At 38.4% G+C, this 23,106-nt stretch overlaps 1 protein-coding gene across 5 annotated transcripts in view; it reads right to left on the bottom strand.

Annotated features, from left to right (window-relative positions):
• The window catches only part of GALNT7 (polypeptide N-acetylgalactosaminyltransferase 7), a 114,696-nt gene that overhangs the window by 22,000 nt on the left and 69,590 nt on the right, over positions 1-23,106 (bottom strand). For 3 of the 5 annotated variants that reach the window (XM_045018339.1, XM_045018336.1, XM_045018338.1), the window contains exons 3-7: positions 18,316-18,482; positions 8,006-8,136; positions 7,634-7,713; positions 4,556-4,738; positions 1,390-1,507 (exon numbers count right to left, since the gene is read on the bottom strand). In XM_045018339.1, the coding sequence (XP_044874274.1) occupies positions 1,390-1,507; positions 4,556-4,738; positions 7,634-7,713; positions 8,006-8,136; positions 18,316-18,482 (679 nt within the window). Of the gene's footprint in view, positions 1-1,389; positions 1,508-4,555; positions 4,739-4,897; positions 5,081-7,633; positions 7,714-8,005; positions 8,137-18,315; positions 18,483-23,106 lie in introns of all 5 variants that reach the window. The other 2 variants (XM_045018341.1, XM_045018337.1) reach the window with 2 other exon arrangements.

Raw genomic sequence — 23,106 nt, 5'->3', positions numbered from 1 at the left:
GGCAGGAGCTCGAAGACCGGATAAAAATATCTGATGGTCCAGAAGCAGCCCGTGGGCCACAGTTTGCCCACCACTGATCTAGACCATTCCTGACTGTATCTTTTAATGGGGTTTGTTGACATCCTGAAGAGATCAAGCCTCCAGTTAATGGAAACCCATTTACCCATCAACATTACTGCTGTAACACTAAAACCAAAAAAAGAGGTGAAGAACACCAAAAGTGAAAAAGTAACGCTGAAACAACAACACACACCACTTTAGGGTCATCCATTAAATTTAAGAAAGACAATTTAAATGTAGTCTAAATAATGCTGCTTTTAAAATGTTTATAATTAAAGATGGGCCTGAACTATCACACGTGATCTGAACCCATTAAAACACTGGGGATGTTCCAAATCACATCTAATTCCAGATTAGGACTGCATGAATTGGGACCATCTATTCATAACAGATATTATTATTCATAATATTTTACTTTCTTCACTATGGGGATCTTATTATCCTATTGGTTTTCTTTCAGCAATTTTGTTTAAATGTTTACTAAAGAGGTTTTCTTTACAAATTTTGATATTACATAATACTTTTATATTTGTAAGCTTGAACACAACATTGGTTAAAGTGGCTTTCAGTTCTTCTGAAGAGTTGTGTTCAAGTTTTGTTTTTGTCCAGAAGTTAGACTAGTTTAAATGTTCATTACAGGACTATGTAATGACCTCGTCATTTCAAAAATGACTGATTACTTTCATTTGAAAGAAATGAAAGAACATTGATTACTTTCTAGACCCAAACTAGTCCTTGCTCAAGCAAGACCCAGGACTGGAAAAAGAAAGGTGTTGCAAATGAGGACTGAGGCTCATTAGGAGAGATCTGATTGCAACACCTGATTACAAATGTGCTCAGTTAATTTACTAAAAGTCAGCCCAAAATTTAAGGGTCATTGTTCAAGGATGTCTGATCAGAAATTCTGTCTAAAACATTTGTTCCTGTTTTTGGGGACACAGCTCTTTGTTCTGCTTGTATCTGTGTCCTTTAGAGTCTAAACGGGCATAAGAAACTAATTCTTATGATCTTAATGTCTTGCTAGATGGAAGAGCATGCATGTGTCTAGCAATCAAAACAAAATTCTGTGCCCTGGTTTTGTTGGTGATGAGTCATGTCACTGGGATTTTTCCATTTTTATAGTCCTTGTTTTGGGAAGCCTATTTTATTGTCCATAATTCTGAAGAACCATAGGGTCATTTTTCACCCAGAAGGGTGATGGGGAAGGGGGAAAAGTATCATCGGGTTACTTTTCTTGACAGCATTCTTTAAAGTCATGTCCATCTATGTTAGTATTTCTAGAACTAAGTTAATTTTTCATTTTAAAAGACAGATCAATTTTGCTGTTACCTTGTAAGAAATTTCAAAGTTTTCACCACCCCAGATTTGAAGACCTGGGTCATAGAGACCCAGTTCAAAGAAGAAATCACGTTCAATGGCAAATAATCCACCGGCCATTGCAGGGGACCTAAGAGAAAGAACAAACAAAGTAATTCCTTTCACCAACAGAACATGACTCCTCTGGAAAAAAAAAAAAGTTACTCTTAATATAAGAAGCAATTTCTTGTTAATGCGTGAAAAAGATTAGACTGATGGCAATACATTTAGAAATTACTTGGCTTTATTATTGGTTCATTATAAGCCTTCAATGATTCTCTGAATTTGATACTTGTGTTAGTTTTAAAGAAGTCACTTATTACAATTCTGAATCACAGAGCATTGGCCCACACTTTTCAGCCAATCTGCATCTGAAGTTACATGCCACTTATTGCCATAACAAGAACCATTGTGGCGACAAACAGAAAAGGTCTATTCATTTCGTGATGCATATGAGACCATGTAAGGTGGACTAGACTCTACAGTACACAAATTGTGTTCTGAGAAGCTGCCACCTTGAAATCTCATTGTGCAACATTCTAGTTATACAGGTTTAATCCATACTTAAAAAAAAAAATTATTAATGTGAAACCAGTGGGAGGGCCAGGCATGGAGGATAAATAATTTAGAATTATTCTCAATGAAATTTTTTAGAGGGGCAGTGTACAGGCTTCAAATCTAGGTTTTGTTTAATAGAACAGTTTTGTAAAATCTTCTACATATGCCAAAATTTTGATAATATTAAAAACTATTAAATGAAAAGATGTTCTAGTTTTGATTTAAGAATTTAACTACAATGATTGCAAACAAAATTCTTTACCAATGTGCTAGGCACATGAAAGTGAAACTAGTTAGTCTATTTTCATTGGACTTGTACTGTATCATCCACCTTGGGATCAAAAAGCACTATAGAAAAATTAATGAATTAAGCCTTACCCAACTCCTGTGAGGTAGGCAATTATTAAAACCAAACAAACAAAACCCAACCCTACCAGATAAGGAAACAGGGCTATAGAGTCTCCTGGTCACCAAGATGATCTGTGGCAGAGACAGGAATAGAACCAAAGTCTCCAGCCCAACCTTGCTGAGCTAAGTAAAATACAAACAAGTAAACTAGTAACATAAAATGGGAATAGATTTTAAAAATCTGCTTTGTTTCATGGTGGTGTCATTAGTAACATTAAGGACTCCTTTCATATATTGAATTTTGAACATGATGGTATCCCTTTTAAATATTAACGGCTATATATTCCTGTCCTGCACAGAAATGCATGGAAGAGAACCATTTAAACTAAGTTGTAGAGTTAGCACATATTCTCTGAGCAACCCAGAAGAATGGCAGGTGTGCAGAGAGGAAGGCCAACAAAAGCAACCAACACTGTGGATCTATCACTGTGAAAATCTCTGATCAGATGTATGGTGGGCTCTTTCTGCATGTTCCCCTTGACTACGCTACTTACTGTAGTTGTTTTTGACATTCCCTTATTCCACATAGTTGTATCATGTGGATCCTTTTCAGAGTCCAAAAAGCTGCATAATTCAGGGATGTGGAACATCATATGGAAAAAGCAAATATGCAGAAAGAACAAGCACCCCGAAACTAAAGGAGAGCACAAGCCTGAAATGTTGAATTTTCAATCTTGGCCTCTGACAAGAACACTGTAAAATCCACACAAGCCCAGCAGTTTATTTTACAAGGTTTGAGGTGGTGAGCACTAAGATTTCTGAGGATCTTTCCACATTACAAAATGCTTAAGAACTACTTTATTTTGCCTAGACTACTATTTTCAGCAAAATGATTAGCTAAATTTTAATTGTTTTCATATTACTGCAGTAAAACGTGTGTATAGCTTGGGCATAACGGGATAGGGTTCTTTTTCAGAAAAAGAGCTAAATGGTCAATAATTCAACTATTATAGCTGTCACCTAAACCATTTTTAAAAAATTTTGATTCTCAGAACTGTTCTGAAAACAGTTTATAAAGTTGTGGACAAAGAATGTGATAGCAACCTTTGAAACAGCTTAACACTAAGTAGTTTAGTGCTGATAAAATTCCAATGTGGACAGCCTTCTTCTCTATGACAGGATATTGTCTATATTACATAAACTACTGAATAGACCAAAGCTTCATAATTTCCTTGAACATGTTTTGCCATTTTTGCAAAGAAGAATCATAGGGTGAGGGCTGAGTGAAGCATAACATCAGCTCCTGCAATTTGTTTAAACCACAAATAAAAAGTGATATGAAACACTATTTTCTAAATATGTGAAAGTGCTTTCAAATAAAAGTAATTGATTACAAGATTATAGTAGTATAAGGGAAAATACAGAGCAGAACCACAGCCTCCCAAGTCACAAAAAAAGTCCAGTAGCACTAATGTTTAAGCAAAAATTTGCATGTATTTTTGATAGAAAAGAAAACGTTCCACTCACAAAGCAAAAGAAATAGGATGGAATACATGAAATTCATTAAAGCTCTCCACCAAGACAGACTGGAATTCCTTTTAGTTAAGTACATTACAGAGAGCAAACTTAGAGCTAGTGGGTTATCTGCCTAAGATTTCAAAGTAGTGCACTTGTATTGGTCAGATGGGACCTTCCTTAAAGCAAGTGGGAATGATCTGACATGAAAAAAGAGGGCTATATTGCTCCTGATGCACTTGGATTGATCTATTAACAAGGAATTGTACACATGCATCCATGAGAGAAAACAGCCTGAACATTTTATGTATTATGAATTCTTTTGAACATTTGTAGCATGCTTATTATGGAACAAACAGTTAAGTAAGCAATTTTTATTGTTCCCAAAACCATACCTGAAAAGAGCCCCCATTAATAGTTCCATGAATTTTGCTTGGAAACCAAATAAGAACATCTGTTTTTCCAAATGAAAATTATTATTCTGAAATACATCCTATATTTTGCTTGAAGTTTTAAGTACATAACAACAGAAACAGAGAGGCACAAGAAGTTAGTGAAGCTACAATAGCAGCGTTTGACCAAAATAATTAGTAATAGTAAGATACATTTGTTTTTGGACAAAGCACCTTCAGTTGTTAGAGTATTAAAAATATGTGCAAGTATTTAGTAGATCAGTATCTCCTTCAGAAGAGAAATGGGTAAGTGATTTAGTGATTACCGATACGGCTCAGTTTGTGTCTTTCTCATTTCCTTCTCTCGCTTGGTCAAAGGCACCCTCTTCCATAGCATACTCCAATCCCATGCTCCTCTAGCAAACCCATCTTCGTCACCACCCCCTTGGGGTATAATAGTGTAAGTGTTGCCATCTACGACATCTATGAGCGGCACAGTGCATGTGGTTCTGCAGGGTCGTGGATGGCGGCAGGGAGGATGAGGTTAGGTACAAGGACCCACATGTCACATTTACACGAATCGTAGTTCATGGGAAAAGAGGGGGAAAAATGAGATGATTTAGATATGCATTCAAAACAATTCACAGAATAAAAACAGCACTCTTTACCGATAAGGCTCAGTTTTATGCTTTCTTTTGGCCTTTTCCTTGTGGCTTAATGGAATTCGTTTCCACAGCAAACTCCAGTCCCAGGCCCCTCTGGCAAAACCATCTTCATCCCCACCTTGCTGCGGCTCAATGGAATAATCATTCCCATCTATGTAATCTATTAGAGGCACAGTACATGTAGTTCTGAAACATTTTGGAAGGGGAAGAAGAGAGCAAAATATAATTTAAGAAAGATATGCTGTCTAATCTAATACATCTACCATTAACTTTTATTTTTTATTGAAATGTAACTTAAATGAAAGGTCAAATGTAAATATGTATCATCTCAAAAATTTAAAACTCCATTCTAATGGAAGAAAAAAATATATACTTTAACAGTCCACATGTCGATGCCAGAGCATCAAATTACACAATCCAATGGTCAGAAGTTAAAGCTAGCCAAATTCAGACAGGAAAGAAGGCATTAATTACTCTCACTGTTAAAAATTTACCACTGGAACAATTTACCAAGGGTCATGGTGGATTCTCCATTGCTGGCGATTTTAAAATACATTATTGTTTTTTCTAAAATGTATGGTCTAGGAATTATTTTGGGGAAGTTTTCTGGCCTGTGCTATACAGGAGGTCAGATTAGATGATCACAATGGTCTCTTCTAGGCTTGGAATCTATGAAATGCATAGTGAAAGCAGACAAGTTATGACAGAAATGTTGACATACCAATCTTAACATTGGCCTTCTGATAAAATATTGCCCGGGGCAATGAGAGGGGGAAAATGGGAGACCTGAGAGGGTTAAAAGAAAGGGAAAGTACAGATCTCACGATTTTATAATCTTTCCATAATTGCTGCTATTTATGTGGGATCTCAGCGGGCAAAAAACCGAAAAGTTTTAGCTCTTCCTGTTGCAAATGGAGCCTTTCACTATTCAAGTCTGTACAGTATACTGTTGTCCTATAAAGCCATTCTTTTGGGGAAAAAAAACAACCAAATTTCGCTGCTGTTGGATCAGGCATTTCTTAGCAGTGGTTTTAAACACAATGGCCAAACATTCCATCAGAAGATTCTACATTTGTTTTTTACAAATACACTGTTTGCTGTGATCTATCAGACACAATATGCAATGAAGATAAACATTCTCTTGTTTTTCTCCCAGTGTTTTCATAATAGGCTCTGCTGATGCATTGACTGAATTGAAAGTGCAAGTTTTTCCTTAACACTTCCATCTTAGAGGCAAATGCTATATACAATGAGAAAAACAAACAAGGGAAAATGACATCATAATCTTTACCTCCAACCAGGAGACCAGAAAAGTAGCTCTTTCATCTAACTCTTTCCAAATTTCCATTTCAGGGCTTTGTACAATCGAGTAGCAGCTATCACCCCTCAATACTGTGGCCTTCAGCACCAATCTCTCTCCCTAAGTTTTGTCTTTGAAATTGTTTCTTCAATGTTCTTCACAACTTGCCTCCTCCAGGTAAAAGGACTGAACAGGAACAAGAGAAGTGCCCCTATCCCAAACAACTGAAGCACCTGGAGACCTGGCCTATCACCAATGCAGTGGCCTTGCAGGACTTGTTTCCTGGCACTTTTTAAGCCTCTGACATACATGTAGTTAAGATTCCTGTGGTACAATAAGCTGAGGGATTCAACAGCTTTAAAATAAAGATATGCCACACTCCCATACCCCTCCTTCAACTACTGAATAAGCCAGAGGTCAGCAACCTTTCAGACTGGTGTGCCGAGTCTTCATTTATTCACTCTAATTTAAGGTTTTGCGTGCCAATAATACATTTAAACCTTTTTAGAAGGTCTCTTTCTATAAGTCTATAATATATAACTAAACTATGGTTGTATGTAAAGTAAATAAGGTTTCAGAATGTTTAAGAAGCTTCATTTAAAATTAAATTAAAATGCAGAGCCCCCTGGACTGGTGGCCAGGACCCAGGCAGTGTGAGTGCCACTGAAAATCAGCTCGCGTGCCGCCTTCGGCACCCGTGCCATAGGTTGCCTACCCCTGGAATAAGCCAACTAAAGCTAAAACAACAGCACAGAGCAACTGCAGCAGCCAGGTGGTTCAAAGGATCAGAGGCAGTTGGGTCCACGCCCTCTTTATAGGCTCAAATGGAGTTTCGTGCACATAGTTGCTTGTGGTTCCAACATTAATTACTAGCACAATGTCTGGGCATGCAGATAAGGCACACACATCCCAAAGGCAAGGATTTGTTTGAAACAATTCTCTAACTTTAGAATTAAGAGAAACAAATATATTTTTGTAGTAACTACATAATTATTGTAACCTTAAGATCACAGGGGCTTTAGTAGTCTGAAATTACCCACTAAATCAAAGTTGAGCTCCTTCTCTCTCCCCAATTCCTACCTCCATTTAAAATATAATATTCTTGATTAACTTTAATAATAATCTTGTTTAAGCAGGCTGCTCATTCATCTAGTAAGACATTTCCACAACAGGGGGTCTGTAAGATAAAATCATTGCAACAGACTGGATTGTCCTTAAATGTAATCCATATTTGAGTACCTTCATTAAAATAAACTAATTAGAGATTTATTTGCATGACTGTCACTTGTTACATGACCATATCTTTCACTCTGGGAGATGATGCAATAGTTGTAATGTGAACAACACACTGAATATGGTTTAAAACACGAAGATTGTTACTGTAACTATTTTTCTTCTTAGGAGGCTTTCTGAGTTATAGAAAAACAGGATAGCGTTACCTGTCCTTAGATATAGGAGCTACAAGTGGTGCATACCAGTTAACTGCCACCTCACAATGGGCATCAAGGTAAATCAAAACCTTTAAAAACAAAACAAAAACAAAAAAAAAGGCAGGGAGATATAATATCATTTGAGATTTCTGTATACAAATCACACATTGATTGAATTATCATATATCTTAAATTTTGACACAAATTTATACAAGTTTTTTTATTACACTATGGTGTAATACCTCACTATAGTGAGGTTTTAAGAATTTAAACCATTCTTATTTCAACAATGTTCATAATAAAATAACCATTTTAAGATTTGTTACAAATATTTTAATGTAAAGAAAATACAAATGATTTTATTTATCAAACATTTTCTACCTGTCCAAGTTTAGCCTTCTGAGCTCCAATGCTTCTAGCTTGAATTAAACCTTCTCTCCTCTCATTTCGAAATACCTTTACAAGGCCATTCCACTGCTTAATGTACTCGTCTAGTCTTTCTTTTAAGTGCGCTATCAAATAATAATAAAAAAATAATTTTTTCCATGTTATAACAATTAGCGTTACACTTTTAATGCAAACTAAATATAACTGACCAGATTTACTAAAGAAACCTAGATGTTCAGAACTAAAAAGTTCTCAAATACAACACTGCCTGATCTATTATTGATAAAGTGCTCATAAGTGTGATGAAAGCTAGATTTGAAGTTCTCTGATTTCATAGCAGGAATTCTAGCTTTAGTTCAGAAAAAGTTAATAGCTGCACTATACTAAGGGATTGCAAAAGTAGATTCTGAACCACCTTTCAGCAAAGACCATAGTCAATGACGCTTCACTAACACGCCTCATGATTTTGACTTGATATCAAATTATTTTGGGAAATTTGCGTGATGTCTTTGTTAAGTTATCTGTTTTTGTCACCTAAAACTGCTGGGAACTTGAGGCAAAGTTCTGCCAGACCTGGATCCCTCTATCCCTTTCAACCCCCGCATCTCCGGGGTCAGTCAATGCTTCCCATCCATCTCCTCAATGAGTATGTCCTTATAGTGGCAGCTGTATTCACTAGGAGAGACAAGGTAGGTGAGGTAATTTCCTTTATTGGATCAATTACTATTAGTGGAAGGTACAAGCTCTTGAGCTCTTCTTCAGGTCTGGGGAAGAAAGCAGAGCTAAATACAAGTTGGGACAGATTGTTAAGTAGAAGGGGTAACATGTTGGAGGCGCTCACTTGAAATGAAGTGGTGTTAAGATTGTTATGCATAAAGGGTTTGAAATGGGCAATTAAGGGTAGCAGATAGCATGTGTATTACAAATTGTTGTGATGAGCTATAAAACCAGCATCCCTGTAAAGTCTATGGACTTTGGTGTCTAGCAGAGTATGAATTTAAGTTCTCAGGCTCGTCTTTTGAAGGTGTTGGCAGGTTTCCCTTTAGGACAAGTACTGAAATATCAAAAATGGAGTGATCACTTTGTGAAAAGTGTTCATCCACGGGTGATATGGTGTGGCAACATTTGGTGCCACTTTGAGTTGGTGTGTCCTGGTCTGTGGGGAGCTTGCTTCTGATTATGAGCTTGGTGAGGCTGGGAGTTGTTTGGACGCCAGAAGAAGAGGTTTGGGAAAAATTTCTTTCAGGATGTGGTCTCAATCAAATATGGGTTGTAATTGTTTGACGATACCCTGTATGGGTTCCAGTGTGGGGTGGCAGATGACAACTAGGAGAGTGCAGTCAGTAGGGAGGCCACTCACCTGATATTAAACCAGAGAGATTTGTCCCCGATTTGGACCTGGGACCTGGACATGTCTGGTTTGGTCCAATATCGGATGGGGGATACCACTCCACCCCTCCAGCACTTAAAAATAGCGTCCCCTGTGCAGCGTGATCTCACACGCACCATGCTGAGAGTGACGGGGCAGGGTGCCTTAAAAAATGGCTCCCACTGTGCAGGGTGACCTCACATGAACGGTGTGTATGAGGTCATGCCAGTGGGGGTGGACCCAAGCTGTTCCTGGAAGTACTGGAATTTACAGTATTCCAGGAATATGTGAGTAGCCACGTAAGTGTTCAGTGGGTTTCTTTTTCCTGTATTGAAGCAGGTTCTCCCAGGGCATTTGGATGGCTCTTTTCATGAAGCGATTCCAGGGAAATCTGCACACTTTGAAAAAGCAAACTTGGGAACTTATATTCATAATTCTGCTAGACACAAAAAGCCATGGATTACAGGGACATTGTTGTAATGAGCCATACAACCAATCTGCAATATACCACACTGCCTGCTATTCTTAATTGCCCACTTCAAATCCTTTATGCATAACAATGTAACCTCCAATTGCCCATTTCAAGTGACTGTCTCCAACATGTTACCTCTTTTACTTAACAATCTGTCTCAACAGCTCTGTGAAACTCAAAAGATTGTACCTTCCACTGACGGAAGTTGATCCAATAAAATAAATGATCTCATTTACATTGTCTCTCCCATATTCTGGGACCAACAGAGCTACAGCAACACCTCAATAAACAGAGCAGCTGAAGGACGAACACTGACGGGCGTGGACTGTGGTCCATCACCTGATGATCATATCACAAAGTAATACACAAAATGATAAAGATGGAGAATCACTGATATTAGGCAGAAAAACTCTGAGGCAGAGAGAAAGTTTCAGGGAGGATGGTAGGAGACAAGCTGGACCATACTTAAAGGGCTCGGTTACATATTTAGCAAAAATAAATAAATCAATAGATTCAGGTATAAATATATTCTGATGTGGAAATCACATCCCAGTTATGGAAAAAGTGTTTCATTCTTGCAGAACAACTTCACACAAATGATTCAACTCAGAAAAGTCTGAACATGCACCAGAACAGGTATGTCTTGTCTCCATGAAGTTGCATTGATTTAAATAAAGGTGTTAATTTAAGATTTCCTTAAGCCAGTGCAAATCCCATTGTGGACTCCTATTTTGATTTAAGATTGACATATATCAATTTAGCTTAAGTCAATTAAGAACAAGTTTAACCTACACCAAAATAACCCACTTGAACCAAAATAAGGATCCACACACTAGTTTTCACCAGTTTATTTAAACCAGTACAAGTTTATATATAGAAAAGGCCTTAAATTTTAGTCTCATAAATTACTACATTTTACCTCACCTTTGACAAAACTACTACTAAGATGCCAACTTCAAAATGTAAGTAATGAGGTTGTGCGTTAATCATTGAAATAAAAATGGATTTTTAAAAACCAAAAGACATCCAAATTTATTTCAGGAATCGTGCACCAAAAAACAGGAATTTTTGTTGAATCTGCTTTCTTCCAAAGCCACCGGAATACCAAATACTATTTAACCCTCCATTAAAAAAACAAAACAAAACAAAATTTAAAAATATGATTGTCAAAATCAGTAGGGACAAAATCTGATCTACCCTCTTCTCTCTCCCTTTACATATGCAGCAGGTTTGCAAACAATTCTTTGAGGGTTACAAACATTTCACGTATACCTAAAGACTAAGTTAGAAACAGGACAATTATTTATATATGTCTTATGCATTATATAGAGGATACATGATACATGCAGGATAGACATTTTACAAAATGAATTTAGTGTGGATTCATAACTACAAGAAAGTTATGAAGTCATCCCACACAAATGTCAATAAAAGCTTTATACCACACCATTACTTATATGCCTCATACATTACAAGAAGACTTAGCTGTCTGTAAAACATTCCTGATTATTAAAAATCGAATATATTTCTAACACTTTCTGCCTAAAAAGGCAGGTGCTTTAGTTATTATAAATTCACCTATCCAGGGCTCAGGCAGAAGTGGGCAAACTTTTTGGCCTGAGGTGGGGAAATTGTATGCAGGGCCGGGGCAGGGGGTTGGGGTGCAGGATGGGTGCGGGGTGCAGCAGGGGCTCAGGGCAGGGGGTTGGGGTACAGGAAGGGTGTGGCAGGGGGCTCAGGGCAGGGAGTTGGGGTGCGGGAGGGGTTTGGGCTCCAGCCCGGTGCCACTTACCTGGAGTGGCTCCGGGGTGGCAGCAACGCGCACTAGGGCCAGGGCAGGCTCCCTGCCTGCCTGCTTGCCCTGGCCCCTCTCCCAGAAGCGGCCGGCACCACATCCCTGCGGCCCCTGGGTGGGGGAACGGGACGGGACAGAGGGCTCTGCGCACTGCCCTCGCCTGTGGGTACCTCCCCTGAAGCTCCCATTGGCCATGGTTCCCAGTTCCCACACAGACATGGTGCCGGCCGCTCTTGGGAGCAGCACGGCAATCCCGTGGGCTGGATACAAAGCCCTGATGGGCTGGATCCAGCCCACGGGCTGTAGTTTGCCTACCCCTGGCTCAGAGGGAACCTGATATTTTATGTTTAGAAAATCTGCCACTGGCCCAGTGCTGAATTTTGTGATATATTTTGTTTCTTTAAAAAAAAATATATAAAGGTGGCTTGAAAGGAAAGATTTGTTTGTTTTTAAATTAATTTTAAATTAAGGGTGTATTCCTGCTATTTAAAAAAAAACCTTAGAAATATCAAGAATGGCTAGTCTGGTTTCTCCCGATTTTGCTGAAGAACCTCCTATATGTTTCTAAATAGTGAGTGCTGTCAATTAATGTGATTAAATATTCCTGTGCCTCTCAACTGTTCAGATTTTACTTCTTTAGTTCCCAAGTTATCATAGGTCTTACCTACACCAGCCATTGTTGTGAGCACTCTCATGGTGATGCTACCAGTGATGCAGGTCTACTGGGGCCATCAATAGGAGTATAAGCATAGACAAAGCATCAACATTAAGGGAGGTTTGTACCACTGTTTCATCTATATATGCTCTGAGCAGGGTTAGACAATACATTGATAAAAACAGTGGTTCCCAGCATATGCTAGCTCTCCCTCTGCTGCTACCTCCTGTGGAGCTGCACCAGTGGCAGTAAAACAAGATTTAATAAAATAAAATAAAATAAAATGGTCAGTGTAGACAAAACCTATGATAACTTGAGAACTAGTGAAAAGCTGAGATCAGGAGTCCTTAGCTGATGTAAATCAGCATAACTCCTTTGGATTCAAACGGAGTTGTGCCAATTTATACCAGATGAGAATCTGGTCCCTTTTCTTTACGAAGGACATTAAGGCCTCAGTTCAGCAAGGTATTTAAGCATTAGCCTAACTTTAAGCACAAGTGGTCTCACTAACTTCAATGGAACGTCATAGCATTTTGCTGAGTTGAGGTCTAAATGCAAAACACAACATTAACGCAACATTAAAGTGTACAGTTAAAACAGAAGGATTCGGGAAATATAAAAAGCAAGGAACCTGCAGCAATATAAAGATCAGCTATACCCTTCCTATGTCTGATATTTGGCAAAATAAGAATATATATTAAAGCTACACCTATACGAAACAAAGGAAAGGAAATATTCTATATATGTGCACAATGTGGCCAAGTTGACATTGATATAGAAACTTTTGCATTCTTTAATTTTTGGATTTTAACATCCTAGTAAGGCACACTTTTCCATTTAAGATATCAGAATTGTGATGATTTTACTAACTTGGCATTGAATTCCTGTCATTGCTATTCTCCTGTGCTTCTGACAAAACAAGTTAACAAAGAAAACCCACTCTGGAAATTCTCCACAACCAAAAAATATTGTGCACAGTAGAGAGTGCAGGGAGAGAGAGAAGTGTGCCATTTATTATAAAAAATTGTTTTGAAAATATGAAAGATGCATAAACAATGCCATTTCTTTCTAGTAATAAGAAGAGAATAATAATATTAATAAATAAATAAAAAGATATGCTAATAGGTGCCCTTAATGACCTTTGAGCATTTTGAATCTGGCATTTAGGAGCACTGCCAACAGCAAAAACATCACCTTAACCTCAAGCTACTCAATATGCTCTCATGTTGGGAATCAGAGCTCCATTCTTCACTACTAAGATGGCAGTGCAGCTAATATAGCACAAAGCACCTGAGCTGAGGCTCAAGCTTTTCAGGCAACATTGTCTGGTAGCTGCATTTAACCAGTTCCAGACATGGAAAAGGAGAAAATGCAAAATTAATTTTGATTTAACTGAACCTGTGAAAACTGTACTACTGTATGCACATGCACACTAACAATGATAGCATGTGTGAAGCATGCCGCTAAGGATGGCAGAGTTGTACATATACCTGACAGATTTATAAGCACACTTTACAAAATGTTTATGTGCTGGGACTTGGGCCTCTCAGAAGCCCTGGCTTCAGAAGCTCACATGATGTATAATAGCTCCATGCATCTTGTAAGGAGCCCCATTCTGCCAGCCTGAAAGCGGGAGATTCCCAGCTCCTAAGGTTCACAGAGATGGGCCGCATAAGATGCTTGGGATATGGCACTCTGCTAGTTTCTAGCCAAATGGTGTCAGATTATGTTTTGGTTGGTTGGTTTCCTCCCACCCCTAAAAAACATAGGAAATGCCATACAAAAACTCACTATATTAAAGTTGCATGCTTAAAAACACTGAAGAGAGTTAGGAAATATAATACCACCAAGTTCTATATAATGCTTTTTATCTGTAAACCTCAAAGTGCGTCACAAAAGAAATAATATTGCCACCTCCTTTTTACAGATAGGGCAAATGAGGCAGAGAGAGATGAAGTGACTTGCTCAAGATCTCCCAGCAGACCAGTGGCAGAGATGGGAATAGAACACAGATCATCTGAGTTCCAATCCAGAACACTATCCACTAGGATACATATTATATATGTAAGAATCAGAGATTATAATTAAGAGTCTATATATTTTATATGACAATACTAATTACATAGTTATGCTGTTTCTCTGGTAATAAAAATTCACATTTTTCATTATAATCTTAGATACACATATACCAGGGGTGGCCAAACTTTCTGACCCTCCAAGCCACACACAACAATCTTCAGAAGTTGGAAAGCTGGATGCACCTGCTGGTGCTCGGGGCTTCAGCCCTGCGGGAAGCACTTTACGGGACTTGGGGCTTCAGCCCTGTTCCTGCTGAAACCCTGAGCCCAGTAGGCATGCCCCACAGGATTGAAGCCCTAAGACCCCTCTCTCCACTGGGCAGAAGCCCCTACCCCACCACCCTGCTGCAAGGCAGAGGTCTCAAGCTCCCCCCTCACCCAGCCTGGCAGATTGGGGGGATGGGGGGCTCTGCGAGCTTGTGAACCACAGTTTGGCACCCCGACATATACTATTATATCTTGTAGTACAGGGGTTGGCAACCTTTCAGAAATGGTGTGCCGAGTCTTCATTTATTCACTCTAATTTAAGGTTTTGCATGCCAGAAATATGTTTTTAAAAGGTCTCGCTCTATAAGTCTATATTATATAACGAAACTATTGTTGTATGTAAAGTAAACAAGGTTTTCAAAATGTTTAAGAAGCTTAATTTAAAATTAAATTAAAATGCAGATCTTATCAGTTTAGTGCAGTGGTTCTTAACCTGGGGTGCATGCACCCCCTAGAGGTGCGAGATGCCCTTTTGGGGGGTGCGAGACATGCGAGATTTGTTTAGAAGGTAAATCAATGAAAACACAAATTAAGCACAGGCACATAAGTACAACTACTTTGTTTCATCAAACCAATGTATTTATTAACATTATACATTTTTTAACGATTACTGTAATATACAAACCAAGTTTTAAAGTTTTTAAGCTAATTGTAGTGTAATTTTTGATAAGGGGTGCGAGAACATATTTTGAGAACTCCAGACTGTCAGTGGGCTGAGCGGGGCCAGGTATAGTGTATTAAATTGCTCCTCATAGGAATGTGCTACTTATGGTGTACTACTTAGGGCTGCCAGTCCTGATGCTCTGAGCGGCATGGTAAGGGGAAAGGGAACAGGGGTGGCTGGATAGGCGTGGGAGTCTCGGGGGGCCTGTCAGGGGTGGTGGAGAGGGGTCGGGGCAGTCAGGGGACAGGGGGGCTTGGATGGGGGGTGGGGTTTCGGGGGTGCAGATAAGAGTGGGGGGTCCCGGGAGGGAGTGGTCAGGGGACAAGGGCTCAGTCATATTTACAAACATGACCAGTACTATGAATTCAGATTAGTAAAAGTTTGTTGGTATTTACATAGGCTATCTAATTTTACAGTGATGTTAGCTTTAATTTAACTGGGTCAGCAAGTCCTTGAATTGCACATGAACATAGCTGTGATGCCAGCTAAAAAGTCTAGTATATGGCTGCTGACTAAATTATTTAAAAAAAACATATCCCTTGGAGAAATATTTACATATAATACAAAAGTCTAAACCAGCTTCTCAGATGGTGTGATTCCATTAGGAGTCAATAGGAATATAGTGGACCATTCTTTGACAGCGCTACTGGTCTAATGGATGCAGGGAAACAGTACTTCTGAAACATCCTGATTTTAGTAAGGCTTCTGACACAGGTCTACATGGCATTCTTGTAAGCAAGCTAGGGAAATGTGGTTCAGATGAAATTACTATAAAACTGGATGCACAACTGGTTGAAAGACTATACTCCAACAATAGTTATCAATTATTCGCTGTTAAACTGGGAAGGCATATCTAGTGGAGTCCCATAGGGGGTCAGTCCTGAGTCCAGTACTATTCCGGTCCTTAAATTTTCCTATCTCATAGGGATGTTGTGAAAATTAATGTTTATTTATCATTTTAATAATGCTTTACATGCAAAAAGTCTAACCTGCTTTTAATACAATCATTTCAGCTTTAAAATTAATTTCTAGGATTCATTCTTTACCAATATACCTCTGTGACATGGGGACAGGCAGAGGACAAGTATACTGTATGCCAGACTGTTTAACAATACAAAAGGAGAACCACTTCAGCGCTGGATCCCCACACAGCTGGATGCCCTCCATATTTCCAAATTCAACTATTCAAAGGGAAAAAGGAGTGTATGGGTAAGCATATCCCAGATTCCAGGAGCAGCTCAGACTCACCTATGATCAGCCATGCCTTGTCCTTGCTATATACCGATCCAAGGGACAGACAGCATAGAAATGCTGTTGCGTCAAGATTTGGTAATACTAGCTTTGCATAGGAACTGCCATACTAAAAGCAGATCAAAGGTAATCTTCACACTCTCAGCTACCCATACCAGATGTTTCAGAGGAACATGAAAAGATGCCACAATAATCATGTATACAACAACTTGCCTATAGAGGAAACTTCTTTCTAATCTCAGGTTTATGCACCTTATAAATGTTTATCTTATCTAACTTTTCTGTCTGAGTACTTATTTTGCCCCTCATCACTGTAGCATCTCAAAGCTGTCCCCCACATCCCAGTATTTCTGGATTTAGCTGCATAATAACCCTGTGAGGTAGGGAAGTATTGTTATCTCCATTTTCAGATGGGGAACTGAGGCACAAAGAGATAAACAATTTGCCTGAAGTCAGAACGGAAAAGGTACCATAACTGAGCCTGGTACTCCTGAATCCAAGTCCAGTGCCATAATCAAAGATTATCCTTGCTGTAGAAGCAAATATTTTTTATTCACACAAATGTCTAATCTTTTTCTGACTCTTACTAGGAATTCTGTCTCAACAACATCTTGTGGCAATGAGTCTTTCAGATTAATTATGCATAGTATAAAAACAAAGTATTTTCTTTGATCAGTTTTAAATTTAAAACAGACATTGGACTGACCCTCTCTATATCATTCATTATCTTATTTACATGTACATTAACTTGCTATTCGCTTCTCAAATCATCTTCACTTTAGATTGCCAATGAGCATTAGACCTGAAGATTTCAATATTAGGAAAACAGTCAGAGAGAGCGAGAGATAGAGCAAGCGAGAGAGCATGTGTTTTATAATGCATATTATATATTTAAAATCATACATATGTACACACGGCATTAAACATTCCCATCTTGGTTCACATCTGAGGAAAGGAAGAACAGGGATGATGAGCACGGGCAGGAAAGACTACAAACATCTGGAAGCTTTGATGACATGCAGCTGGAGCCCATATGCCACCATGAAATAAAGAAAATATTTAATGTAAAAATGTGTCGGTAAAATAGTTTTTCTTTCAATGAAATATAAGCAATGATAAATGCAGTACTGTGTTTTAAAGAATCATGGGTGTCTCCAAAAAACATTAAGACAGTGAAAAAATTAATATGGTTTACTGAATAGTTTTAGTCTGTGAGGGTAAGATGAAAGACACTTCTTACGTCAAATTTAGCAGTAACTCTTCAATTAAAAGAAGAGAAGCAGTGAAAATATGAAGTTAGATAAGTACTTTGCTCCCTGGTTTGACTTTGCTCATGCTCACTGGTTTGACAGTTACTGATAGGGCATAGTGCTGGGCGCTGTTTCAATTTATCTCTAACCAGATTATCCTTTTAAAAATTCCTCATGACAAAATGTGCTAATTAACCCAGACCTCCATACTAATGTGCTAACCAAACTGTGGGGAAAACCTGCCACATTCTATGCATAGAACAGAAATGTATGCATATAGACCAGTGTTTTCTTTTCATTTCTATCCATGGAGATGTAGCTTGTGTTTTACTGAAAGATGAAAATGACTATATAAATACCATTTTGTTTTTCTTGCACAGTTAAATACAATCCATATTGTATAAATAATAAAATAATAATAAATCCACTAATTTTTAAAATTATTTTAATACTCCCCCCCCACCCCTTTTCTACAGATTCAGTGTTAATAGCCTGTGTGTTACCTTTGTTACTGAAATCATCAATCATCACAATTTCTGCCAAGTATTTCCTTGGTGTCCTTTTTATTACACTGTGAACTGTCCTCATGAGCGTGGACCATCCTTCATTATGGAAGACAATGACAACACTGGAGGTGAGCAGGTTCTCATCATAATGCCAATACTTGCACCTGCAAAAGATTTTATTTTGTTACTGTAAATTTGCCAGTGTCTCTCTTAATGTATGTGAATGAAGTTCTACTTAATGTCTCTGCTTCAAGTTACAGATAAACAGGATATCAAAAATAAAATACAGCATTACTATTTCATAAATTCATAGGATTTTAAGGTCAGGAGAGACCATTATGGTGTCTGACCTCCTTCATTATACATTTATAAAAAGCAGCAACCAGTTTGTAATGTTCCTGTAAACCACACTGTTACAAGTGAAAAGAATAGTTTATTAAATGTTTCCATTTGCGTCACATATTTAGGATACAAAACCTGCAAAATCTTGTAAATTACTACTATAAACATTAGGTGGACTATTTCTCACTGTGTCCCAAAGCCCTGGTTTATCAGTCCTTTCATATCTAAACACATTTTTAAGCACACAGATATTAAGTGATAGATGTGCAGAAGCTGCACACGTATGCTCATTTGCCACTGATGCATATAAAACTTTATGTGCTATATAAAATCTGACAGAAAAGCATAGCTGCTTATGGAGAAGATTTTATCTTTACAAGAGAAAATATTTTATTAATTGGTAATCACTGATGCATAAACTTTCAGCTATGATGAATAAAGGCTAAAAGTGCCTTGACATCCATTCCCCCCTCCCACTCCCCTCCCCAAAACAAAAATAAAAGCATTGTACCCAATCTACTGAGGATACATTTTTTTGCAAAATTCTGTGTAGATATACACTTTTTTTAAAACAGATAAGTCAACAATGAGGCTCAGACTGCTGACAACAAATTTCAGCCACAGCCCAACTTCAAAGGCTTCCTATTAAAAAATGTATCAAACAGGAGACCAAACAAGAACTGCACACAAAATCCAAACAGCATAAAAACAAACAGTATGAAATTTCACACTGATAGACCATCTACATTTAGGGGGAAAAAAACCCAAGAGCTGGTGGCCACTTTAGAACGTAAACTATATATGATATTGCTACCAGGCATCACCATAATAAAAAAGTAATATTCACAATTCTGAGCTGAGTAACCTTTAAATGGCTGCCATTCCCTCATATATGAACAGAAATTCAGCTAAGACAGTTCTCAAACTTTTGTACTGGTGACCCCTTTCACATAGCAAGCCTCCAAGTGCGACCTCCTCCCTTATAAATTAAAAACACTTTTATATTTAACACCATTATAAACGCTGGATGCAAAGTGGGGTTTGGGGCGGAGGCTGAAAGCTCACAGCCCCCATATAATAACCTCGTGACCCCCTGAGGGGTCCTGACCCCCAGTTTGAGAACCCCTGAGCTAGGACCACAGGAGGTGGCACACCAATAACAGTATATCCAACTGGTAGTCCATACTTCTGACATAGGTCACACAAGATGGTGCAAAGTAAAGTGCCAGGAGCCCCCTAGTGAACAACTTTGGAATATCTTCTTCAGAGAAAATGTTTAATTCTCAATTAGTCCTTGTGACCTGAAGCATGCGGGTTTATATCCTATCTAATGTAATCATGGATGTTCTCATTATCCATATAAAAGGTTTAAATATTTAAAAAATACTACTAAGTTTTTGGGCTCTAACATCGTGTGGCAATGAGTTCCAGATGAGGGATGCTGTGTAAAAGTATTTTCTTTTATCAGTTTGAAACATGTTACCTTTTAACTTCATTGAATGTTCCCTTTGTCTTCTATGGTTAAAAAAGGAAAACAGGATTTACTACAACTTTGCCCTTTATTATTTTTAATGCCTTATGTCCCCTCACCAAACTAAACATTTCCAATCTTTTCAGACTGTCCATGTCTCTAAAACCCTTCCACTAGATCAGGGGTAGACAACCTATGGCACGGGTGCCGAAGGCGGCAGGCAAGCTGATTTTCAGTGGCACTCACACTGCCTGGGTCCTGGCCACCGGTCCGGGGGGCTCTGCATTTTAATTTAATTTTAAATGAAGCTTCTTAAATATTTTAAAAACCTTATTTAGTTTACATATAACAACAGTTTAGTTATATATTATAGACATATAGAAAGAGACCTTCTAAAAATGTTAAAATGTATTACTGGCACGTGAAATCTTAAAGTAGAGTGAATAAATGAAGACTTGGCACACCACTTCTGAAAGGTTGCTGACCCCTGTACTAGATCATATGAGATAAAGGGTGATGCAGTACATCAAAGTGCACTACAGAACTTTTAGTGCATGGTAACAGGATCCAAACAGCCAGTCAGTGTGCTAGAGTCACACCCTGGCTTGCTATGCACTAAATCATTGTGTAGACAAGTCATTAGAAACCAGCAATGTGTTTAAGTAGTTCAAAATATTCCTTCCAATACATATTATGTCACATTTCTCAGCGGTGAATTTCATTTGCTGTTGTGCTGCCCATTTACCTAATTGCATTAGATCCCTCTGAATTTGCTTAGTCACCTTACTTGTGACCAACCTAGGCAAGTTGTGTCAGCTTCAAATTTTATCACCTTACTGCTCACTCCCTGTAAGAATCTGCAGGATTGTAATTTGGGACAATGGAGGTTCTGGGCTGATGCTTCCGCATCCCTATTGGAAATATAGGCTGGGTTTCCACTGAGGGACTGTATGAGGCTAGACACTGCAGAAAGTACTGCCCAGCAGTGCCTGAGTGGTGACCCCCCCCCCACCTGATTGGCTCATGCTGGTATATAAAGCAGGAAGCCATCATGGTGAGCTGTGTGAGCAACGACATAAAACACTGCTTGCTTCTGCTCCAGACCTTGCCTTGTTGTGGACTCTAGACTCTGGCTTCTGAGCCTGGTTTGTCCCTGACTGCTACTTGCCTGCTGTTTGTAACCTGGTGCCTGATCCTGACTCTCAAGTATCCTGACCTGGCTCAAACTCGACTGTGCTACTTGTCTCCCATCTACAACTTGGTGCCTGACCCTCACTTCCGGCTCAACTCCAACCCCACTATTTGTCTTCTGACTGCAACTTGGTAATTAACCATACACACAGGCCACCCACAGCCTGGCCCTGGCACTCCTTTTCCAGGTATCCTTTTCCATAGAATCATAGAGTTAGAAGGGACCGCAAGTGTCATCTGGTCTAACCCTCTGCCAAGATGCAGTATTTGTTGGGTCTAAGCCATCCAAGACAGATGGCTATCCAGCCTCCTTTTCAAAACCGCCGTGAAGGAGCTTCCACAACCTACCTGATGGTATCAATACCACCAGTCCTACTACAGAAAATTGGAGTAACCTACTGTTAAGTTAACAGTTAACCTATTGCCATGTTGAAAATTAACTACAGGAATGTCTATAGAACAGGAGATTCTGACCTTGTTTTCCAGCATTATCTAACTTGTGTTTATTAGGTGTTACAGAAAAACAAAGAAAGACAGAACAAGCTCACACCTTATTCCTCATTTTTATATTTCCTATATACTGTACCAGCAGTTATCTGTAAAGAATCCTGCATCTGACTGATAAACAGAACAATTATGTTCATCATGCCATTGGATGTTTCAAAAGCAAAATTCAGAAAGCAAGCAGACATGCAAATAGTTGGAGTGTTGTGGATGACTACAGGCATTTGTACAAAAGAAGGGAAGAGTTTTGCTGTTTTAAGAAGGAGATGTGATTCAGTGCTATTCTATATATCACCAAAGCAAAGTTGAAATCTGGTGGACACAAACTAGTCTCACATTCCTGAAACCAGTTTATAATGTGATTGCAAAATCTATTAAGATTGTCCCTAATGAGGCCTCTACTCTCTCAAATGAGTTTGAAATACCACTTCTGAAATCAGAAGAGCTCTTTAAAAATATGGATTAGAGACTGTATATTTTGTATCTTGCTATTTTTATAACTGGAGATAGAAAGAATAAAAGACAATCACTTCTGACTATCAGCTAACGACATGCAAGTATCTGTGGACAGTCTTTCAATTAATCCTACATTCAGACACTGGTTTTTCACCCAAAGTCTGTGTCACAAAAATTTTGACTGATTTCAAATAGGAGTAACTCCAGTTTGAAGCAGAAACCTTTTCTGGTATTCCTCCACTATGATACGAGTTGTTGGCAATATAGGTACTATACTGTGTGCAGACTACACGCTTAGCTATTGTGTCCTTTTAAAGTTATTTATTAGAGGAAAGTTTTTCCACTACGTATTTACTCAAGACAGGTTATGTATATGAACTGTGTTCTGTTTTAAATATGCATTTATCTGGATCAAGTTTGGAGTTTTAGTTACGCTTATTTGGAAGTATTTCTACCACCCCATTATCATGCATTCTAATATATCATGTTCTAAGACAGAATGGCAGCTGAAATCCATTCAAAAATTCAATTTAAAGGTCATGGAAAATATCTGTATGTTTGCCTTATGAGAGAAGGCAGTATCTGATCTAGATTGTACTGCCAACTTTTGTCTTTACGAAGTTTAAGCACTGTTATCACATAACTTGTGTTCTTCAAATAGGGAAAGACATTGATAATTAATAAGATTTAGAGATTGCATCCTGATCCCAAAAAAGCCACATAAATCACCCAAAAAATGGGAGCAACAGCCTTATTTTAAAGCTAAAAAACAAATGTTCTGCTTGTTCCTTTCTTCCTGATGGTACAATTTTCAAGAGGAAAAA

This window comes from Mauremys mutica, chromosome 5 (assembly GCF_020497125.1).
Source record: "Mauremys mutica isolate MM-2020 ecotype Southern chromosome 5, ASM2049712v1, whole genome shotgun sequence".
NCBI classification, from domain to species: Eukaryota; Metazoa; Chordata; order Testudines; family Geoemydidae; genus Mauremys; species Mauremys mutica.
This window is presented reverse-complemented; position numbering and strand designations above follow the sequence as displayed.